This window comes from Micromesistius poutassou (genome assembly GCF_964030765.1).
Source record: "Micromesistius poutassou genome assembly, chromosome: 7".
Lineage (NCBI taxonomy): Eukaryota > Metazoa > Chordata > Actinopteri > Gadiformes > Gadidae > Micromesistius > Micromesistius poutassou.
The window spans coordinates 5,095,021-5,115,472 of record NC_140277.1 but is presented as its reverse complement, the minus strand read 5'-3'; the positions used below and the strand labels follow the sequence as shown (position 1 = coordinate 5,115,472).

At 43.8% G+C, this 20,452-nt stretch overlaps 2 protein-coding genes across 3 annotated transcripts; one reads left to right on the top strand and one right to left on the bottom strand.

Annotated features, from left to right (window-relative positions):
* Positions 1 to 406: 406 nt before the first annotated feature.
* On the bottom strand, positions 407 to 6,580 carry LOC311350143 (poly(rC)-binding protein 3; the record flags this gene model as incomplete). The annotated part of the gene is made up of 12 exons (XM_084470164.1): positions 407 to 743; positions 1,153 to 1,322; positions 2,049 to 2,101; positions 3,210 to 3,285; positions 3,732 to 3,782; positions 4,570 to 4,656; positions 5,005 to 5,133; positions 5,512 to 5,643; positions 5,824 to 5,940; positions 6,044 to 6,076; positions 6,353 to 6,376; positions 6,500 to 6,580. 12 exons carry the CDS (start codon positions 6,578 to 6,580, stop codon positions 407 to 409), a joined length of 1,290 nt encoding a protein of 429 aa, XP_084326290.1.
* Positions 6,581 to 12,655: 6,075 nt separating this feature from the next.
* On the top strand, positions 12,656 to 19,636 carry mocos (molybdenum cofactor sulfurase). 2 transcript variants are annotated; one of them, XM_084470881.1, is made up of 15 exons: positions 12,656 to 13,089; positions 13,179 to 13,268; positions 13,371 to 13,437; positions 13,537 to 14,196; positions 14,430 to 14,506; positions 14,631 to 14,830; positions 14,990 to 15,106; positions 15,207 to 15,611; positions 16,513 to 16,675; positions 16,785 to 16,872; positions 17,202 to 17,326; positions 17,565 to 17,658; positions 17,776 to 17,917; positions 18,072 to 18,176; positions 19,024 to 19,636. In XM_084470881.1, the coding sequence occupies exons 1-15, from the start codon at positions 12,978 to 12,980 to the stop codon at positions 19,132 to 19,134; spliced, it is 2,556 nt and encodes an 851-aa protein (XP_084327007.1). In that variant the 5' UTR covers positions 12,656 to 12,977; the 3' UTR covers positions 19,135 to 19,636. The 2 variants fall into 2 exon arrangements, with proteins under 2 accessions (XP_084327007.1, XP_084327006.1); XM_084470880.1 differs by having other exon boundaries at positions 17,562 to 17,658.
* Positions 19,637 to 20,452: the final 816 nt, after the last annotated feature.

Below are 20,452 nucleotides of genomic sequence, written 5' to 3'. Positions count from 1 at the left end.
CCACACTGACAGCCAGGACACAACCTGAATATCAAACTGATTATCTAACGCAGAGCAAATAACTAGTGAGGCTCTGTCTACAGTCCTGAGATCATCACATGCCGCTCATAGCATGTACGGTATCACAGAGCTACAACACCCCGGCTGTTACAATTAGTAGTAGGTAGTTTCCTGATGTAGCATCAGCTACAGCATGTAAATCAACCTGAGATCCTTACAGTTGCTATAATATTCACAAGGAATAAAAAACACCATCAGCAGATGGTTAGTAGGGCAGTGTGAGCTTGTTGCCTTTGTATGGAATATAAATATTCATAACAAATGTCCACTTATTCATGTCATCGACAATTGATGACAAGAGCTTACGCCCCCACCCCCTCGTCCCCCAACAATCCATGGCTAACAATTAATAGGGTGCAAACTTCTGCCTTTCAGACTTTGGCATCTTAGCTGTGTAGTGGGAGAGACTCTGAGCTAGGCTGGAGGCGGCGGCCGGATGCATGGTGAGGACAGGGAGGGATTTCATGCCAAGCAGGCTGGACACTGGCACGGCGTAATGCTGGTTCTGCATGGCGGCTAGGGTGGAGGGGGAGTGGACGTTAATGGCAGGCGCCGGCGTGCCAAGCATGGCCATAGAGTTAGGCGAGGAGACGGGCACCTGGGCGGACTGGGGGAAGCCCATGTTGAGGTCAATCGGGGCCATGGAGGACGCGGCCTGCATGGTGTACTTAGCCATCTCTAAGCTGCGGGGGCCGGCGAACAGCAGGCGAAGCGGGGGGGGGGCGGTGTGGATGAAGGGTGAGGGGTGGAGCGGGGGTTCGGTGAGAGGGAAGGAATGGGTGGTGGTAGAGAAGAGGGGGGTGGTGGAGGTGGGAGACAGTGGAGAGAAAAAGGGTGTGAGACAAAAAAGGGGAGAAGTAGGAGAAAACAAGTGAATTAATGGAGGAATGTTATGTGTTAAAAAAAAAAGAAGATGTGAAAATATGGATTGCCATGCTATCAAGAGAAAAGGAGCAGTGACTAGAAGCTAACTCAAGCCTAGCCTGAACCGAGAACAAGGCTATCTTAATACTCGAGCAGAGCGGCATTAGACCGACTTGGGCTTGAGTGTGTTTTGTGATGCGAGGACAGGCGGAGCATGGGGAGACTTACCTGGCGTTGATAAGATACTGAGCCACACTGATGCTGGCTGGGGAGCCTGTGATCGTGACTTGCCGCATGGGTGAGCCATCAGCTGTGCTGGCTATCTTAATGTGGGCTCCGGAGACCTGGCGAATCTCATTGATCTTGCTGCCTTGTCTTCCAATTATGCAGCCAATAAACTGGACAGAGCGGGAGAGTAAAAATAAGCCTCGTTCGACACACTATTTACAAATCAGACAATTAAACAGTTGCCCCAGTGCCTGGATTAGACCTATGAATCAAACTGTAATGAGGGCACATATTGCTGTAAAACATTAATATGACATTTAAAAAACATGAAATGCAAACATTGACATTTGCAATCATACACCATAATAAATGGGAGCCTGTTTGGGTGTTAATGAATGACAGAATTTATTTAATCATGTTCATAACAGATTAAATAATCAGTAGAAACAGATTTATACTGTCACTGTGACATTTAACACCACCTTTTATTTATGCTTGAATGCTGTCTTGTTAATTGCAAACATACACTGCATACAAAATTGCAAACGTTATATAGTATTATTGATGTAAATTATTTAAACTAATATACACAGTGTTAAATTATCATAAATACCTAAAGAGACATTCTTTGGTGCAGCTTTGATCTGTAATGGCAATCTGTATATTTTCTCTTTTTAATGCCCCATTAAGCGTTATTTGTTTCTGAAAGGAAATCGGCTGAGCTTAATAGCACACTGCGTCTGTGTTGGACTGTTTTTGTTTATAAATCTACGGACAGCGGAACTTTCTTCATTACCCGGGAGTGCATGGTCGAGCTTCACAGGATGAGATTGTACCATTAAGGGGTGTCATGGGGGTCTGGGTCTAAATGGAACTCAGAAGGGATGGACACTCACATCGTTCGGTATGGCCAGCTCCTGTGAACTAGTCGGGGCGGATGCATCGAATCCTGAAAAGCAAGACAGTGACAAGTAACACCTGTGTTGGGCTAATGGATTTCATTGTTCACTCTGAGCTTATCTTTCTGTGGCACTCAATCCCTGATGCACTCGGAATGATTACTAAAGAACATGCATTTGAAGTAGCAAAAATATCAGAGACCCATAGTATACATGAACACACACAACAGGACTCAATACACAAAGGCCAATTGGGCACTTTGATAGCAAAACACAGCTCTTGTGTACAGCCTACTGCATGAACACCCCAAACAGCTTATCTAAATTAAACCTCAGGATTAAGACAAGCTCTTTTGTGTTGCTTAAATAATGCAGAGTGCTGTCTTGTAGTTAGTAGTAATAGGACGTTGAATTAGTTGTTGGAAGTAGCGATGGGATGTTTGAGGCTGGGAATGGGGGGGGCCATGACAATGTTAGAAACATGTTGAAGTGGGAAAGGGAGGGGAAGGGGACATTTCAGGATTCATGAAGGGAATTGGGCAAACGGAATTGTCATTTTGTTTTTTTAAGTAACTGGGAAATTGGATGATATTTACAGGCTGAAAATGTTCTTTCAATTTGTAGCACATTTCTATTTCAAACTGTTTTTTTTTCATTTTACTATTTGCCATGCTCTTATCATTGATATATGAAATAACTGCAGAGGATAATACACTATTCTATGAAAAGATTCACCCTCTCAAAGCTTTGGTCTTTACAAGCTACTTTGTATGCTCTCAGAATGAATAGCAGCATCAATGTAAGGGTATCTGATATGTAATTTACTATAAATACTAATACAGCTCCAATGGATGGCAAGAGAATTATCTGAGGTTACCTATATTTATAAAAAGAAACACTATTTGCATAATCGTTTAAACCCGCAGGAGACAGAATTGTTTTTGTGACAATGTAAACAGACTCGGATGTCCTTGGAAAGAGGGGGTTCAGTGATGGTGTGATTTTAAAAGGAAGCATATGTTTGGAGAGAAAGAAAGAGAGAGAGAGAGAGGGGGGGGGGGCTTGGGGTGGGGGTGGGGGGGTGGGGGGTGGAGAGAGAGCTTGACAGAAAGAGAGACAGGGAGACATGGACTTCCCCAGGGATCCTTGGGTACGTACCAGGGAAGGTAGGGTTGCTCTGCCCAAGGGAAGGGAGGGGGATATGCTGCATAGCCAACTGGTGAAGCTTGGTCAACTGCAGGGTAGGAAGGAAGTTAGAGCTAACCAATCAAACTGGATTATTTCAGAGGCGCCCGAAAACTACAACCACGAGCCAATCAGAGGGTCACAAACGAGATTGATGATTGTGTCACTGCGGAGAGATGTGCAGATCCCGATTTTCCCCGAAAGAATGAAGTTATTGTGGCAGTTCACGGTGAAAAGCACAGTGGTGTGTTGTGGCGTAAGGGGCTGATTGTCCTTTACCATTAGAGGGTTAGTGTTTGTGACTAGATATGTGATCAATCAAAGCGTGCAGCTGTGGTTGGTTAGTGTTAGTAACGTCAGCAGAACAGGGAGTTCTTCGGTCGTTCTTGCTGAGTGAGAGGGACACAGAGGGTGTGGTGGTAACTCGGGAGGAATGGGCAGGACTAGGTCATCGGGGACAGATGTAGAGTCAACCGCTCCAACAAACACACTTACATCTTGATGTGGGAATGCATACTGCCCTGGATGCCCTGGGATGGCAAACGCCTGAGACACACACACACACACACACACACACACACACACACACACACACACACACACACACACACAAAAGAAATAAGAAAGAATTGTTGTTATGATGACATTGATTTTTCTCATTCAGAACCGTTTTGCTCTTCTCGTTTCATTTCATTTTGTTTCTAGGAGATTTGTAGTGCCACAAAAAGTATTACAACGAAATCTACTGCTGAGTTTGACATGAATCAAATACCCCCCACTTCGCAAGTCTAGCAATACAGCACGCCAGCATTTGTGAACAGGTCAACCATTCTGTACGGTTTCATTACGGTTATGCTTTCTGCCCGCTGCTTCGTGTCATAAATCTTGATTTCGCCTCAATCAGCTTAATATAAATCCCACAATCATCATAAGAATGCTGAACCAGTGGATTTCACTGTTTCAATATGTTTCTATATATATTACATTTGTATTTATTTACCGTGTTGCTTAACATTTCCTTATTGTGGTTGATTTTTTGACGCATCATTTTATTTCCTTGTAGCTGTGGTTCAAATTTAGAATTGATTGGTTGTTGTTTATTAAACCTATTAAACCTTTTTTACGACCAGAAGTAAGCATGGCAGAATTTGTGTTTCTGTGTTACTACAGAAACCAGGAAGGTGTCCCTCTGGTGGTGACTATATATTATATTCTGTTAGTGACCACACAGCCAACCCATCTAATTGATATTCGTGTTCACGGAGATCCTGGTGATTGTGAGTTCTTAGAACGTAATGGAAGAGTAGTGTTCAGACATCACAGGGATACCTACTGGTGCGCCGTGCTGCTGAGATAGTACCGCATGGCCCCCAGCCAACCCCTTAGGACGATATGGAATAGTTGCTCCTTTTGGGGGGGACTGGAAGATGAAATGAACCAACATTTTATATACTGCTGTAAATTACATAGGGGATTAAACACATTCCCAGCTATTCTCGCAAGTAAGGGATTACATGCTTATTGACTTCATATTTTTGTTTCCATAAAGGGAGAGTTGACTAAATGTTATTGGACATTTCCCCCAAAAAGGGATAGAATTTAAAGAAGGGTCTTTCGAAGAGAGAGTGGTTCATGGGAAAAGCAGTTACAACAAACAACAAAACTATTCAACACTCACACAATTTACTACCGCACAGACCCTTTGGTATGGTGGTTGGACAAATCTTTCACACCGCAGTGAGTATAAAGTGTGGGGACATTCTGTTACCTCCATCATGACAGAGCAGATGTGTCGCACACACTGGGTGATGGCCTGTGGAGCTCCGGAGATGGTGACAGCCCTCTCTGTTGAGTCGGGCAGCATGTCTCCTGCCACTTGCACCTGGGCACCCGTGGTCTGTAACATGGCCACAGGAGCAGAACACAGAAGAAATGGGGAAAAAACACATAGAACACAAGGGGTAAGAAAGCCTTATTGACATAAATGAACATTGAGTTTGTTTGCATTTTCTTAATTTAGTTATGAGGCATGAAGGCATGAGGCATGAAGGAAAGTTATGTACCGATGTATTTAAGCAGATAAACATATTTATTATTATTAACAAAATCATTGTTATTCAAAGAAAACGAATGCATTTGGATGGGGGGCTAAAGTTGAGGATCATATTCTGTCACTGTGATGTTTTTATTTGCGGAAAGTCATAAATCAATAAATACATCCACAAGGAAAAATAAAGTCAGATGACAGACAAGAGAGATGAGGAGTCGTGCATACCTCTCTGATCTCCTTGATCTTGGAGCCTCCTTTGCCAATCAGGGAGCCACACTGGCTCCCGGGGATCACCAGGCGCAGGGTGACGGGCGGCTTGCTCGTCACATTGCTGTTCGTCATCGCCGCAGTAATATCCTGTGGGAGTGTTCCGGAAGGAGAGAAAGCACAGGGCTTTCAGGGCTTGCGCAGAGTTCACTTTCGTCTACAAGTTTTTTTGAAAGTCATGCTTGAGCAAAATCCAGTCTTAAGCCACGGGGTAAATCCTGTGTTTGTTTATGTGTTGAACGAGGGCTGTTTAGATGTTCTGCCACAGACCTCCTCAAACCTCTCAGCGATCATGGAGAAGGCCCTGAAGAGGCCCTCTGTGGGGCCCGTGATGGTGATGATTCTCTCCGGGGAAGACCCTTCAGAGATATTGATGCGAGCTCCACTCTGGAAGCACATTAACAATTCACCAATTATAACACTTGACTTGCTATGTTTTGGGGGGTTTATTTTTGTGTTGTTGGTGCCTATTGCCGGATAATGAACATGCCTCCTCTCTCATCTTCTTCACCGTTTCTCCTTTCTGGAAGAATTTAAGAAGACATAAATCAGACACTTCATGGCACCATGTCATTTATGGGATGTCAATATGATAATAATGAACAAGGGGAGCTTTGCACTAGCCAATCAATTTTGGCTGACAAATAATGCATTAATTTGATAATAATTATTGACAGTTGTTTGACAGTCAAATTGTATTGACATTCATCCTTTGTAAATATTTAAACCAGAGATGATTAGAGTTTTCTCAAGAACTGTGTCAACGACAGGGTTAGACGGAATAATCCAATTCCAGTACCTTTCCAATGATGCTGCCCACTTCCTGTGGATAGAGATGAGATGGAAAAAAGCATGATTATATGTCAGTACAAAAAAAAGAGCATGTCTTATTATCTGAGCCATTGATGGGATTTCATTCCATTCCATACTAAACGTTTGCACAAACCTTCCCATGCATTAAGAGCCTCAGTGTGAGGGTGACGTTGGGGCCCGCCTCCGATCCCTGCAGCTCCTCCATATCAGACATGCTGTGTTTCTCAGTCGTTAGCGTTAACACTCTGCAAAGAGCGGGGAAGACAAAGCCGAGAAATTAACCACCACCATCGCCAGAGTTTTGAAGTACGGCTCACTCGAGGCTCAATACATTAGCATCTTGATGCAATCACCCCCTACGAAGGAGAAGCAACGTTCTCCCCCATATTGCATATTCAAGACAGGGGATTTGACACTCTGTGTGTGCCCTTGGGGAGCCGTACTGTATTAACATGCTCCCATGACACTCACAAACTAGAAAGTTTGTTTTGTCAAAGAGTGAGCGTGTGCCCTCCACTCCTGCTGTGTGTGGGAGGAGACACATCAAGCTAAACAGCGATATGTGTGACTCTGTGATGACCCTTGATACAGAGGCAATGGAACAAAATGTGATCATAAAATTTTTTTAATTGAAAGCAAGCTATTTTCCTCAGCCTACAGGTACCAATCCATCTGTTTCACATCTCACACGTGTTTGATTACTTTTGTTTATCCACGGTGGCGGTGTTGTCGGTGTGTGAAAAGAAGTACCCATGTTATATGTTCAGCGACAGGGACTCCCTGACCTCGGATATAAAGCAAGAAACTGTTCCACAAGAGACGGGGAGCAAGTGAGAACTGCTTCCAAATATAACAACATAAGGTTCCACTGTCTGAATGTCACCATGTTTCAGGAAGGATGAAGGATGGTGTCTGTGGTTGTAATCATTGAGGGGTAGCTGCCGTTGTAACCTTAGTGAACTTGTTCAACAGATGGCTGCGTTACTTTGGCTGCATCTACATCGCAACGTCACACCATAATGGCCGCCATTTTGGAACCACATGAGCATTGGAATTGGAATGTTTGTTATTATGTTATTAAGTTATTATGTTACTTCTTTTTCGTCATTGTTAATAATTAATCGTAAGAATGTATGTCATTATGGGGAGACAAGTGTGTTTGAAACTGCCACAGGAATTCTCCTGCAAAATGTGTGTTGATTAAGGATTTTACAGTCCCACAACTGTCCTGAGCTTCTCAAATTTTCATGAGGCACTCTGACGTACAAGCCCTATTACATTAAAAGGATAGCAGGAAGCTTTTAAAAGTTTATATACTATGGGGTCAGGGTGAGGAGTGGTGTTAAAGCAGAACGTGCCAAACCAAAACTTTAATTTGCATATTATTATTGGAAAACTAGACAAATAAAATAGAAAACTGTTTTGGTCTGGATTCATTTCTTTCTGGATTTATGACTACATTCATTGCGTTGTGATATTCTAATTCGACTGAATGGACTTTTTCCCAAATTAGCGAGAGGCTTTATAGCCAAACTCGAATTACATAAATACTTCCAGGAACCGAGTTGATGCAATCTTGGGGAAACACCATTGGTGGAGTGCACTAAGGTGTGGCCAGTTAATCCTCAAACCAATCCAATCACACTGTGTTTGTTTTTTCATGTAATGATAATATCACATTTGACCTTTAACTCACTATAAAATACTGAAGAAAACCAATGAACAAAGAATTCCCTATCCCCATTCCACATCTAAAAAACAGAGCAGAAAGGTGCACTAAGGTGGCCCAAGCATGGCCCATGTGATTACATTTGATTAATGTCAATACAATTAAGAGCTGTGTATGATAACTTTTCTTTGTAGCAAACGGATGACATTTAGCCATGGTCAAATCAAATATTAATAACATGCTTTTTAAATGAGTAAATTGTGACGGAGAATGAAATGGAAGAATATGTACAAGACCATTTGCACATGGTCAATATCCTCTGATTTAACTGCACCTTATGACATTAACCACACTGCTATCGATCAGACTGTATTTTATTGTACACTCACTCACCCCCTGTGCAATGATGACAATCCAGTTATAGCCAATAACTAGAAGAGAGTTTGTGCATGTGTTTGTGTGTTAGTGTGTGGGTTTGTGTGTGTTTATGAGCATGTGTGTTTGTATATTTGTTTGTAAATATGTTTGTATGCGCAGGTGTGTGTGTGTGTGTGTGCGTGTGTATATGTGTGTGTGTGTGTGTGTGTGTGTGTGTGTGTGTGTGTGTGTGTGTGTGTGTATGTGTGCGTGGGTGTGTGAACAAATATGACATTCATTCCAAGATGTTAGTACATTGCTGTTACTGAGACAATACCACAGAATCTTACTTCCTAACGCCTACAAATCCAGTTCGGTGGCATTCACCCCCACTGAATGTATGTCTGTCTGTCTGTCTGTCTGTGTGTATCAGTACAAAGTTAGGGTATAGGCAACCCTCACCCTAACATTGCCGTGGTGGCCTAATCCTATAGAGCAGGATTTGTTTAGATAATACTAAAACCCTTTTGACCCATTTCTGTCACCCCTGGCACGTCAGCATTCGCTCAAGACTTCAGAACAAAACAAGGACCACCAAACATTACCCCCATGATGACCACACTGAACACACTTGATGCAATGCAAGGAGACACACACTCAGGCTGAGCTGAACAAAGAAAGAGTTTCCCGTGAATATATTTTGGCAAATAATATCTTCTAATACCCCAAAAGTTTAGTTCTCTGTTATTTTATCAAGGCCCTTAGATAGCAAAAGGTGCAACATTTGATTTCAAGAAAGACAAATGTGTCTATCCATAAGATTTCTTGTTGTACATAACAAAACCAATACATTTCAGGAAATAATCTACTGTTTCATTTATTAAAGTTCGATATGAACACATTTTTCCAGTTATCAATGGTACCATTGATAACTGAAAAAATTTCATCAAATCTAATTTTAGATTTGACATAGCCATGGTGACCTGAATATCTTCTCTTAATGTGTACTACACACATTTAGGTAGAAAATACAATGGAAATGTTTATGGAGCATTCATTTAGATTCTACTAGTGAAGACCACATAGGGACAAACATTGGTAGCCTAGCCACACTTTCAACAAAAATCTTGGACGATACCAAATGCACAATTACCCCATAATAAACCCACGCATTGCACATATCTTGCCATGAATTGCAAAATAATTACAAATATATATATATATATATATATATTTAGATATATATATAGATTTATATTTATATATATCCCAGAATACTATTCTGGTCTATCACCAATGGAAACAGGATCAGTTAATCGTCTGATCCTTTAAATCCTCAATGTGGCTGCAGGGGCATGTAATACACCAAGAATGAGAAGCATAAAAAGTACCAACCTCCTCCTCCTTTACAACTTCTTGTATCCTTCTCTGCCACTCCTGGCTGCTGTATCTTCTGACCAAAATGTTCTTTACCTTTCAGTCAGTCGCTCGCTGCGAACGGTTTGCCCCCTCTTTTGTTGTTGGCTACTGCCACTGAGTGTGGCCAGATGGCTCCCAAATGCCCTCAGACCGGCTGGAGCAAGGCTGGCTTTGCTATTAGTCCCTCAGCTTAGCCCAGTGCTAAGCCCCTACACAGGGCAAGTGAACCCGCATCCCTCGCCTTAATTCTCCCTGTCAGCTCCACGGAAGAGGCGTTTCCTCTGCGGACAGCTCAGCCAGCCCAGGAGGCCGGAGGGCAGGGCGAGCGAGACTCTCTCTGGTCTGGGCACTGTCCAGCATGGATCACCGGGCTACAGTTACACTTTACAGCACACACACACACACACACACACACAAACAGACACACACATTCAGAGGTGCTTTTTTAAAGAAACAGAACATAAAAGGTCGCAATCGATGCACTGCTTGATGATCACAGGGAAGAAAAGGATGTGAAAATTTGGAAGAGAAAAAGAAAGATCACGTGTAACTGTGTGACTAACCAGCATGACCGCTGTGCTGATCACTAGGTTCTCAATGAACTTCTTGTTTCATCAAAGCCTGAATTCCCCTTTACATTTTTTTTAAGAATAAATCCCTCTGTGCAAAAATACTATTTTTTTTTGTTGCAAAAGACTGCCTTGGGCACTAATTGAGAACAGAAAGCTGGAGGGGGGGGGGGGGGGCGGAACCGGGGGACAACGTGATGTCTGAGGTGTTCAGTTTTGTTTAGCACAATGTCTTCATGGGGTGCTCTGGCCCCTCTCGCCCCGACGCGACCCCTCCCCCAACGTCAAGGCCTTCGGCCCCAGCCCGTAATGAGGCCATCGCGGATACAATACAACCCCTTCTGCACAGAAACATGTATTCAGTCTGCCTCCCACATTGTGAAGGGAAATGGTTCAGCCAAGCATAAGTGGCATATTTAATTACTTTTCACTGCGTTGCACGCAGACAATGATGGCTGCTGTGGGGGCCATGGCTTGCAGAAGATGACCCCCAGACCCAAAAAGAGCTGGCCTATGAGGCCCAAACAGAAGCTGTCACTATAGGGTCTATGATCAATACCCTTCATTAGACACTCAATTTGTTAAACAGTTTATGGTGGTTATGTACAGTATGCGTGGAATCATAGATTAGGAGAACTGTGTCTCTATGTGTGTTTGAGTCAGTGTGTGTTAGTATGTGTGTGTGTGTGTGTGCATCCGTGTGTGCGTGCATGCATGCGTGTGTGTGTGTGTGTGTGTGTGTGTGTGTGTGTGTGTGTGTGTGTGTGTGTGTGTGTGTGTGTGCATGTGTGCGAATGTGTTATTTTGATAGGCCCACATTCTTTTTTCTGTGTTTTTTTACTAAGATACTGTTAGCCATGTGAGACAATATTATGTGCTTCCATCTTTTATGTACAAAGGATTACACCATTTGGGATTACATTTAAACCCGGATTAGAATACATTGATTACCAACAGAGGGACACCGTTAATTTAAAGTAATGATTTCATTATAAATGTTACAAAGGCAGTTGTAAAGTGACATCAACGTTAACATTGTTAACATCAACGATCACTTACATTTGTGGAGAATAGCTTATCAGAAATAAGTAATTGGAAAGTATGTGTTCAAATTGTAAATATGCAGAGTTGATTACGCGATTGTGAAAAGGGGAATTAGTTTGCATAGTATTATGATTCCTCCATATTTGGTACTCATGACTTGTGCAACTCTCCTTTGTTTTGTCATATTATTATCATGACAGGCGACGGTAGGCAATCCCTACAGTACATCTGGGAGAAAATGACTGTGGTTTGAAGGAAGTATAAGTAATATCTGGTATACATGATTGAAATCAGTGGAAAAAAGTAGGGTCAACTAAGGGCACTATTCAGTGGAATTCCATGTGTCTTTTATTACACCGCCCTCTACAAGGAGCCCCTTATCTCATGTTTACATTAGAGCTCGTCCTAGGGCGACTGGTGACCACTGAAGCTGTTATCGCTCCATATTCAATGACCTCAGTCAATTATTCACTTCACTTATATGTTATGGTTAACTAACTATTGTCACAATTAAAGCTAAACGTTAAACTCTGTATCAATGTATTTACCACATGGGTGAAGGAGTCATTATCTGCCCCTATTTGAAGGAAAGGTCAACAAATATCTACATCCTGAGGGGCATTCATGTGTCATCATGTCTCTCATTTACACCATTTGCTGATCCAGAGATAAACCCTGGTTACCCTGGTCTCTCACTTTGCCTTCACTAAGTTAAAGGTTAAGTTAACTAGTTAATACTAAACTTGGAGTCAAACCCTGCCTGCTTTATGAATGTATTCCACAGTCACGTACAGTGGTTGTCAATTGTTTGAATGCATGCTTATTGCCTAAGTAGATTCTCATTGGGCCCATGTAGTCATATCTTTCTTTGATTATACATGGCTGATCACTTAAGCACATGTGGTTTATTATGTCCGGTTTTAATCAGTTTAATTAATAAGATGACAAATTGATTTTAATCACAGTAATATTTTAGGGTTAGGGTTGGTATTTTATTTTACCGCCCTACATATGATATTACTGTAATGTTTAAGATGTAACTTCTTTACATTTAATGTACAGAGAATTCAGAGGAGGAGTATAAGTGCATGTTTACTTAATGAGGAACTGGGATGGGGGACACGGAGGTGCCAAAGGTCTAGGCCCGAGTGTTGTGATTGGTCAGTACATGTAGGTGGAAGCCACACCGTTTGGGAACATCCTAACGCCTGATGCCAGATCAAGAGCTCGTTGCAAACCAACTCAGGTTTTGTCTTTACTTCTGTTGTGATAATAACTTCTTATAATAACTTATCTTTGAAACCTTGTCCTTCTCGACCTCTCGTATTTTGTTCAAGTTTTACAACAAAGTTGTACATTTACGCAACCTATTCCCCGTCATTGATTTAAGGAAGAATGCGAGGAAAACGGTTTTGACATGCACTTGGTGACACCCGGGATTCGCCATTGTATCTCCGTGTACTTGGACCTGAGCGAGCTGGCATGACACAGCCTCTTCAAAAGGTTGTAAAAACATAAGAATTGCAACTTACGAGGCGGCAATAAAATATGCAATGGAGTTCAGAAATCTCTGCACTCTTGAGACGTTCAGGGACGTTTGCAGTCCCAGTGGTTATTCAGAAAACTTGGAAGACGTGATCAAAAAGGAGTTTACCAGGATCAAAGGTAATTTGCGTGGTGTAAAGTGGAGCGTGTGCTGTGGGCCTATGTGTGTTTGCGGCCGCCTTTTAAACCACCGATGCGTTTCCATACAGGAGTCACCTATCTGGACCACGCAGGCGCAACTCTGTACCCCGAATCATTGGTGAGGGAGTTTTGTCTCGACATTTCAAGGAACGTATATGGTAAGAAAAGTTCAGTTGTCATGTACTTTATACCACATTTACTTGATGTGTGTTTACATTTACTTGATGTGTGTTTACATGTTTACCATATTTACCATACAGGAAACCCCCACAGCCACAGCCCCAGCAGTAGATTAACCCATGACACTGTTGACCGTGTCAGATACAGGTAGGACTGCATCCTGCTTACCTGATTACTAACTATGTTTGCCTTGCGCTTCACTGGGTTAACTATGCAAACAGTCACATGATACGGCCTCCCTCACAGGATACTGCAGCACTTCAACACCACCCCTGAGGAATACTCCGTCATCTTCACCTCCGGAAGCACAGCGGCCCTTAAGTTAGTGTCTGAGGCCTTTCCGTGGATCGCCCCGACTGCCACCGAGCCAGGCAGTCTATTCTGCTATCTGACCGACAATCACACCTCCGTGGTAGGCATCCGAGGCCCGGCCTCAGCGCAGGGGGCTCTCCCCCTCCCGGTCTCACCCCGGGAGGTAGAAGGCCGGGTGCGGGACGGAGTGGTGGGCTTGGTGGGTCATGATGGGCACGGTGCCTGTCAGACGCCACACCTATTCTGTTACCCTGCGCAGAGCAACTTCTCTGGCAGGAAGTATCCCCTGGGTCATGTGCGGGGCATCCAGGCCAGACGCCTCTACCCGGCGTGCGACCACCGCGGCCGCTGGTTCGTCCTGTTGGACGCGGCCGCGCTCGTCGGCTGCTCCCCGCTGGACCTGCAGAGCTGCTCCGCCGACTTTGTCCCACTCTCCTTCTACAAGATGTTTGGCTTCCCCACAGGCCTGGGGGCGCTACTGGTGCATAACCAAGCTGCGGCCTGCCTGAAGAAGAGCTATTTCGGCGGGGGGACAGCAGCTGGCTACCTGGCTGGGGAAGATTACTTTGTGCCCGCAGCAAACGTCTCTGACAGGTGATGAGAATTAAATAACACACACACACACACACACACACACACACACACACACACACACACACACACACACACACACACACACACACACACACGGCTACACCATATGGGTAGCTCTTAGCTATGGCAACATTGTTTCCCTTTTTATTTGTTTTGAATGCATTCAAGTGTTTATTAACGTATTTTTAACATTTTATTATTATAATTCGTTTTTTGATTTCTGCAAATTAAAGGTTTGAAGATGGCAGTATTTCTTTCTTGGACATTATTGCCCTGAACCACAGCTTTGATGCTCTGCAAAGGATCACAGGTATTATGATGGAAGCTAGGAGGAGGGAAATGGATTTGTAAACACAAACAGGCCTTGAAGAGTGTGTTTATAATCAGCGTCAAGGACACTCAAACAGCCCCCTCTCTGTATCCGTTGTCTTCAGGAGGAATGGACCACATCCAGCCGCACGCCTTTGGCCTAGCACGCTACACTCACATGCTGCTCTCCAGTCTTTGCCATGGTAACGGGCATCCTGTGGCTCAGATGTACACCCAAGGCCAGTTTGAAAGTCCGAGCACACAGGGGGCTATCCTCAACTTCAACCTGCTGGACTGCCGTGGACACATAATTGGATATTCCCAGGTGCAGTTTGTTAATTTTATTCCTATTTTTTCCCCTGTTAAATCATTGTTGCAAAACACATATTGTTTTGCCGTTGCCGTTACATTTGGGTATTAGGGTGTGTTTGAATACTGCATGCTAATTCAGAATCCAATGGGCTTATATTTATCCTGACTTCAGGTGGATAAACTGGCCAGTCTTTACAACATACATTTGCGCACGGGATGCTTCTGCAACACCGGGGCCTGCCAGCACTTCCTGGATATCACCGATCAAGAGGTGAAGAACAATCTCAAGGTGAGAAAAAACGAAATAGGATTTCGGGTAAAATGGACGGTCAATTAAAAAATAAATCGAATATGGCTGTAAATGGGATGGTCTTCTCTTCTCCTTCCAGGCCGGTCACGTGTGTGGAGACAGCGTAGACCTGGTGGACGGCAAGCCCACTGGCTCCGTGCGCGTCTCCTTCGGCTACATGTCGACCTTCGACGACTGTCAGACCTTCCTGAGCTTTGTGGTGGACTGCTTCGTCGAGAAGCCGGCCCGAGTGGACCGAGTGAAGCTGGAAAACCTGCGACAAACAAAGACCGGGCTGTGCGGGAGCTCAGACCGGAAACTTTCACTTCAACCGTTGGCCAATGGCAATGGCATTGAGCAGGAAGTTGAGACGCGCAGACCAGCAGAACCATCACTGGTGGGATGTGGACGACCCAGTAGCGCTGTAGACACTACCGTCCCGAAGAACCCCTACACACTGACCCACATCTACATCTACCCCGTCAAATCATGTGCGGCATTTGAGGTCGGTGTCTGCCACATTTTTCACAGAATGCCAAAAAAACACTGAAAAAATGGACGCAATATTTACTTAAGTTAAGTTTGAGTATAAGTTATACATGCAGTGCATTTTTACGTTGGCAGTATAAGATATACCATGACATCATGTGACTAGGACATCAATGATGTCACGTCCTTTAAGCTCAATGAATCGCCCCTCCTACTCCATGATGACACACTTCCTTATTCTCAATGAATCGCCCCTCCTACTCCATGACAACACTTCCTTATTCTCAATGAATCGCCCGGCCTACTCAATGACATCATGTCCTTATTCTCAATGAATAGCTCCTCCTACTCCATGACGACATGTCCTTAATCTCAATGAATCGCCCCGCCTACTCTCTTTAATCCAATCTGCTACTGGCTCCACCCAATTCTGACCCATAGTCAGACCCATCTGATCACATAGTATCAATTAAGTTCTAAGCATGTAATAACCCTTCACGTATATGATCCTAACATTTGTGACAATGGATGCACTTTTAGAGCAGAGTTGAATGTTGAATGTACTTTAGAGGCTTTACTATGTGTGGAATAATATTATGTTCAGGATGTAGGATGGGCCTCCGACTTTTCCATCCAAGATACTGATGGCTGTGACAGTATGTTCACAACCATGCATCTATCAGCAATTTCTGCTGGTGGCTCCATTAACCAACCACTGAGCTGAGGCACCGACCCAGTGCTGCTGCTGCTGCTGCGACAGCAATGTTTCCAGTCCCGAAATTATGTTTCTCACACACTGTCCTCTGTCAGGATCAGAGCATGGATGGATGTATTTCATTATAGGAAAGCCATGAACAGCATGGAGTTTCAAAGATTTTCTACCATCTAACCTTTTTTTTCTTCCTTTTGTTTCTCAGGTCTGCGACTGGCCGCTGGGAGCCTCTGGGTTGCTGTACGACCGGAGCTGGATGGTGGTCAACAGCCACGGGGTGTGTCTGAGCCAGAAAAGGGAGCCGCGCTTGTGCCAGATTCTACCGCGAGTCCACCTCTCCCTGGGGCAGCTGTCACTGCACGCACCAGGTCACGGCGAGCATCGGGTTGTACTCCGACACAAAACATTTGACAAACGAACCACTGTCATGTTATTACTCTTGTCCCTCAATGTTGTGTGATTGAACTCTCCCTTTAGGGATGGATAACCTTTCGGTACCGCTGGAAAGTGCCGCTATGTTGACAACAAGTCAAAGGGTCTGTCAAAGCAAAGTTTGTGGTGACAGGTTAGTTGGCCTTTTCTAAATTTGTAGTATTTAATAGAATAACTGTAACATGACATCACACAGCCTCAAATTCTTTCAACAGACTTTAGTTTAGTTTTTAGTTTTTCATTTGCTAAATTTGCTCTGACGAATGAGAGCAGAATTATTCATATAAGATGTGCAGTATTTACTGCTCTTTTCTGCCATACTTTTCTGACACAAGTCCAAAGTAAAGGGACTATCTTATGCAGTTTTGAAAGTACATGTAGCGCCATAGAGAGACCCTTTGAGGGCCAATGGATCCTCATAGAATCTGGGACACAATATTCACCGACCTCCTCTTCTCCTAGGGTGGAGACAGTGGACTCCGGGGACGAAGCAGCGACATGGCTCTCAGACTTCCTGGGACAGCCCTGCCGTCTGATACAACAAAGTCCTGATTCTACCCGAGGAGGGCAGAAAAGATTGAACACGGGTAAAACAAAAAAAGCTGCTGTTTCTCAAAAGCTTGGTGTCAGATCCACTACATTTTATGTTTTTATTTCGTTTTTCTTACAAATGGTTTTGTATTGGTAAAGAGAACTGATGTAAAATCAGCTGTGGTGCATTTTATTCCATTTCTTTAAAATCGCTGTGATGTAGTAAAGTGAAATATGGGAATGAAGGAATGCATTGAAGCATTGCGGTAATGCATGCTGTTGCCCTGTCAGCAGCCTCGACAGCTGTGCTCTCTCTTGTGAACGAAGCTCAATATCTCCTGATCAACCAAGCCAGCCTGGACCTCATCCAGGAACATATTGGAAGCAGGTCAATATGCTTTTAACGCAAAATAAGTCAACATTTTTTGATGCTGTGACATTAACAATGAATGGAAATGCATATGCCGTCTTCCATGTTCTGTATCCGCTGAATGCCGTGGAACAGACAGGAATCCTCGGAAGACAGCCAGCCTCTCGAGACGCAGAATCTCATCAGTCGCTTTCGAGCCAATTTGGTTGTCGCTGGATTAGAGCCTTTCGAAGAGGATACTTGGTCACAGCTGATCATCGGAAACGCTCAATTTCTGGTGATCTGACGCATCTGATTGCATTTAATGAATGAATGACGGAATGAATCGATTGGTTGTTGGGCTTCAGGGATATATGACAAAAAAAAAAAAAAGATGAATTGAATACAACCAGGGCTTTCATAGTGCACTAATATGCTTCTTAAACGCTAAGGTCGGAGGTAGATGTGAAAGGTGCCAGATGATTTGCGTGGACCAGAACACCGGGACTAAGACCAAGGCTCCTCTTCTGGCTCTCTCTGCCTGCCGCTCAGGGAAGGTTGGTCCAAACCACCCCTACTTGCTTTTACAGCCGCGTCCACAATGACTGCGTTTACATGCTGGACCATAATCGTGTAATGAACGTATTGATTGATATAGATATAGTATAGATTGTATAGATTGGATTCATGTAAACAGGCTTATTCTATCTGCTTCGCCAAAAGGATCGTCTCAGGACCGGTTTTGCGAAGTCGATAGGATAGCTGGGCTTGAGCCGGTCATAGGCGGCTATCTACCTGCATGTGTACTCGATCGTATCGTATTGCCAGGAGTTTGCGTCCTGCGCATGCTTGAGAATTTCGGCCGGGGATTTCACCCGGAAGTGGAAGGAGACGACCTAATAAATAGTAGTGTTGTTGCCGGAAAGGTCAAATGATACCATGGCTTAGACTAATTCAGCAACGCACTCCTGGACGGACGAGGGGACCCAGTTCATGCTGCACCAAGTGCAAGAATTATGCACAAAATGTACACTACTGTTGCCTCGTCAAACTCCTCGTACGCCATCTTTGTTTGTATGCCGCCAGATAGTTTGTTGTTGCTTTTACGTTGCCGTGAACCGGAAGTGGCTCTAGTACCACTTGTTGAAAGGGATACAGTGCCACCTAGCGTAGCGGAGTCAGCCAGGTCTCCGACCATTATTCCAATCGGATCCGATGTATGTATACTCAGACAAGTGACAGCCCCCCCGTCGAGTGGCAACATCGTTATATGGCTTAATCCATGATAAGTCGATCTGGTCCGACCATGTAACCGCAGTCATGTCGTTGTGGCTTTGGTTTGCCTTATGTGTGTGTGTGTGTGTGTGTGTGTGTGTGTGTGTGTCATTTCTTTATTTTCTCTAGCTGACCTTTGGAGTGTACCTTAGCCGTCAGCTTCAGGAGGATTCCCCCTCAGTCCGGACTCTCTCTGTCGGCTCTGCTGTACTGCACAGAACTTCGGATCCCTCCTTGTGATTGTGTTGTCCAAATATTTATTTGCCTATGTATTTCCATTGTAAAAACGTTTAAAATGTTCTCCTGCTGGCAGAGTCCTACAAAATAAGATTTTCTTTGCATGTACATTTTGCTCATTCAAGCCACTTTTGAATCACAGAAACAAAATCATTGACAATGCACAAACAAGTCCCTCTCACTTGTTATGTATGTGGTTATAAAAACACTCCGCACTACTGATTGGATTCATAATTTTTATCATCACTAGTCAATCATTACTGCTAGTTCAAACAATTCATTGACAGAGTCAAACTCGACTTGTTAGTTACTCCAAATGAAGTCAAATTAGGACATCTAGGCTATGTTTACATTGTCAAAGGAAGCATGTACTATGTTGGTTCTATGAACATCCTTACTGCACCGACAGCTATATATTTTTTCACTTTCTTATGACAAACTTAGGCCTACTTATTGTAAGTCACTTTAAATAAAAGCGTCTTCTAAATGCCCTCAATGTAAAATGTAAATGTAAGCAGTGTGCGAAATACCCTTCAATATTCGGGGGGGTCCCCATCTCCTGATTGTTGCGCAATATCGATCTAAATTATTCTTATGCAGTAGGCCTATAGCAGTGGTTCTCAAACGCGAGCGTTCTCTAGTGGTACGAACGCGGAGTATGAACGATTTTTTTTTTTTTTTTTTTAAGTTGAAGCAGAGCTGGGTTCACCGTGTGACACACGCTTTTGCCTGCTTACACACACGCCACACATCCAACAACAATAACAATCCTGATCGCCCCCCCCCCCCCCCTCAAAAATCCCGATCGCATTGTTGACGGTTCATTTATTAGCCTACATAAATGAACTGGCTACAACAATGAAACAATAAATTATTTACAATGCTCCGAATGAGCACATGTGTGATGGCCGTGCAGTGTTTCCCACACATAGGCCAATGTGTGGCGCTGCCCCACAGATTGAACAACGAGCGCCACAAATTGATTCCGCTTTTCTTATTTATTTTTACTTGAACGCGTTTTTTAAATGTAACTCCGCCAGCCCGTAATCGCGCCCCCGTAATGCTGCCAGTCCGACATGTTCCCATTCCGACAGTCCTGTGCGCGTATGCAAATTAGCCATGTGCGCCAAACAGAAGGGCCCTATCTTGCGCCCGGCGCAATTGACTTTCTACACCGACGCATGTGTCGTTGCTAGTTTGCACCCGGCGCAAAGCTGATTTTCCCCTTTACATCGTCTATCTCCTCATCTCCGAGTGCCACCTTTTTCGATGTGAATCCGAAGTGTGCCAGTGATAAACTTTGATTTTGCTTTCGCTTGTT

What these genes read in the sequence shown, in the direction of transcription:
- mocos (XM_084470880.1), top strand. Translation starts at nt 12,978, where the DNA reads ATGGAGTTCAGAAATCTCTGCACTCTTGAGACGTTCAGGGACGTTTGC. An exon ending in GCAGAAAAGATTGAACACGG is followed by an intron (nt 17,327 to 17,561) that starts GTAAAACAAAAA and finishes TTGCCCTGTCAG; the next exon opens with CAGCCTCGACAGCTGTGCTC. An exon ending in TCGGAAACGCTCAATTTCTG is followed by an intron (nt 17,918 to 18,071) that starts GTGATCTGACGC and finishes TTAAACGCTAAG; the next exon opens with GTCGGAGGTAGATGTGAAAG.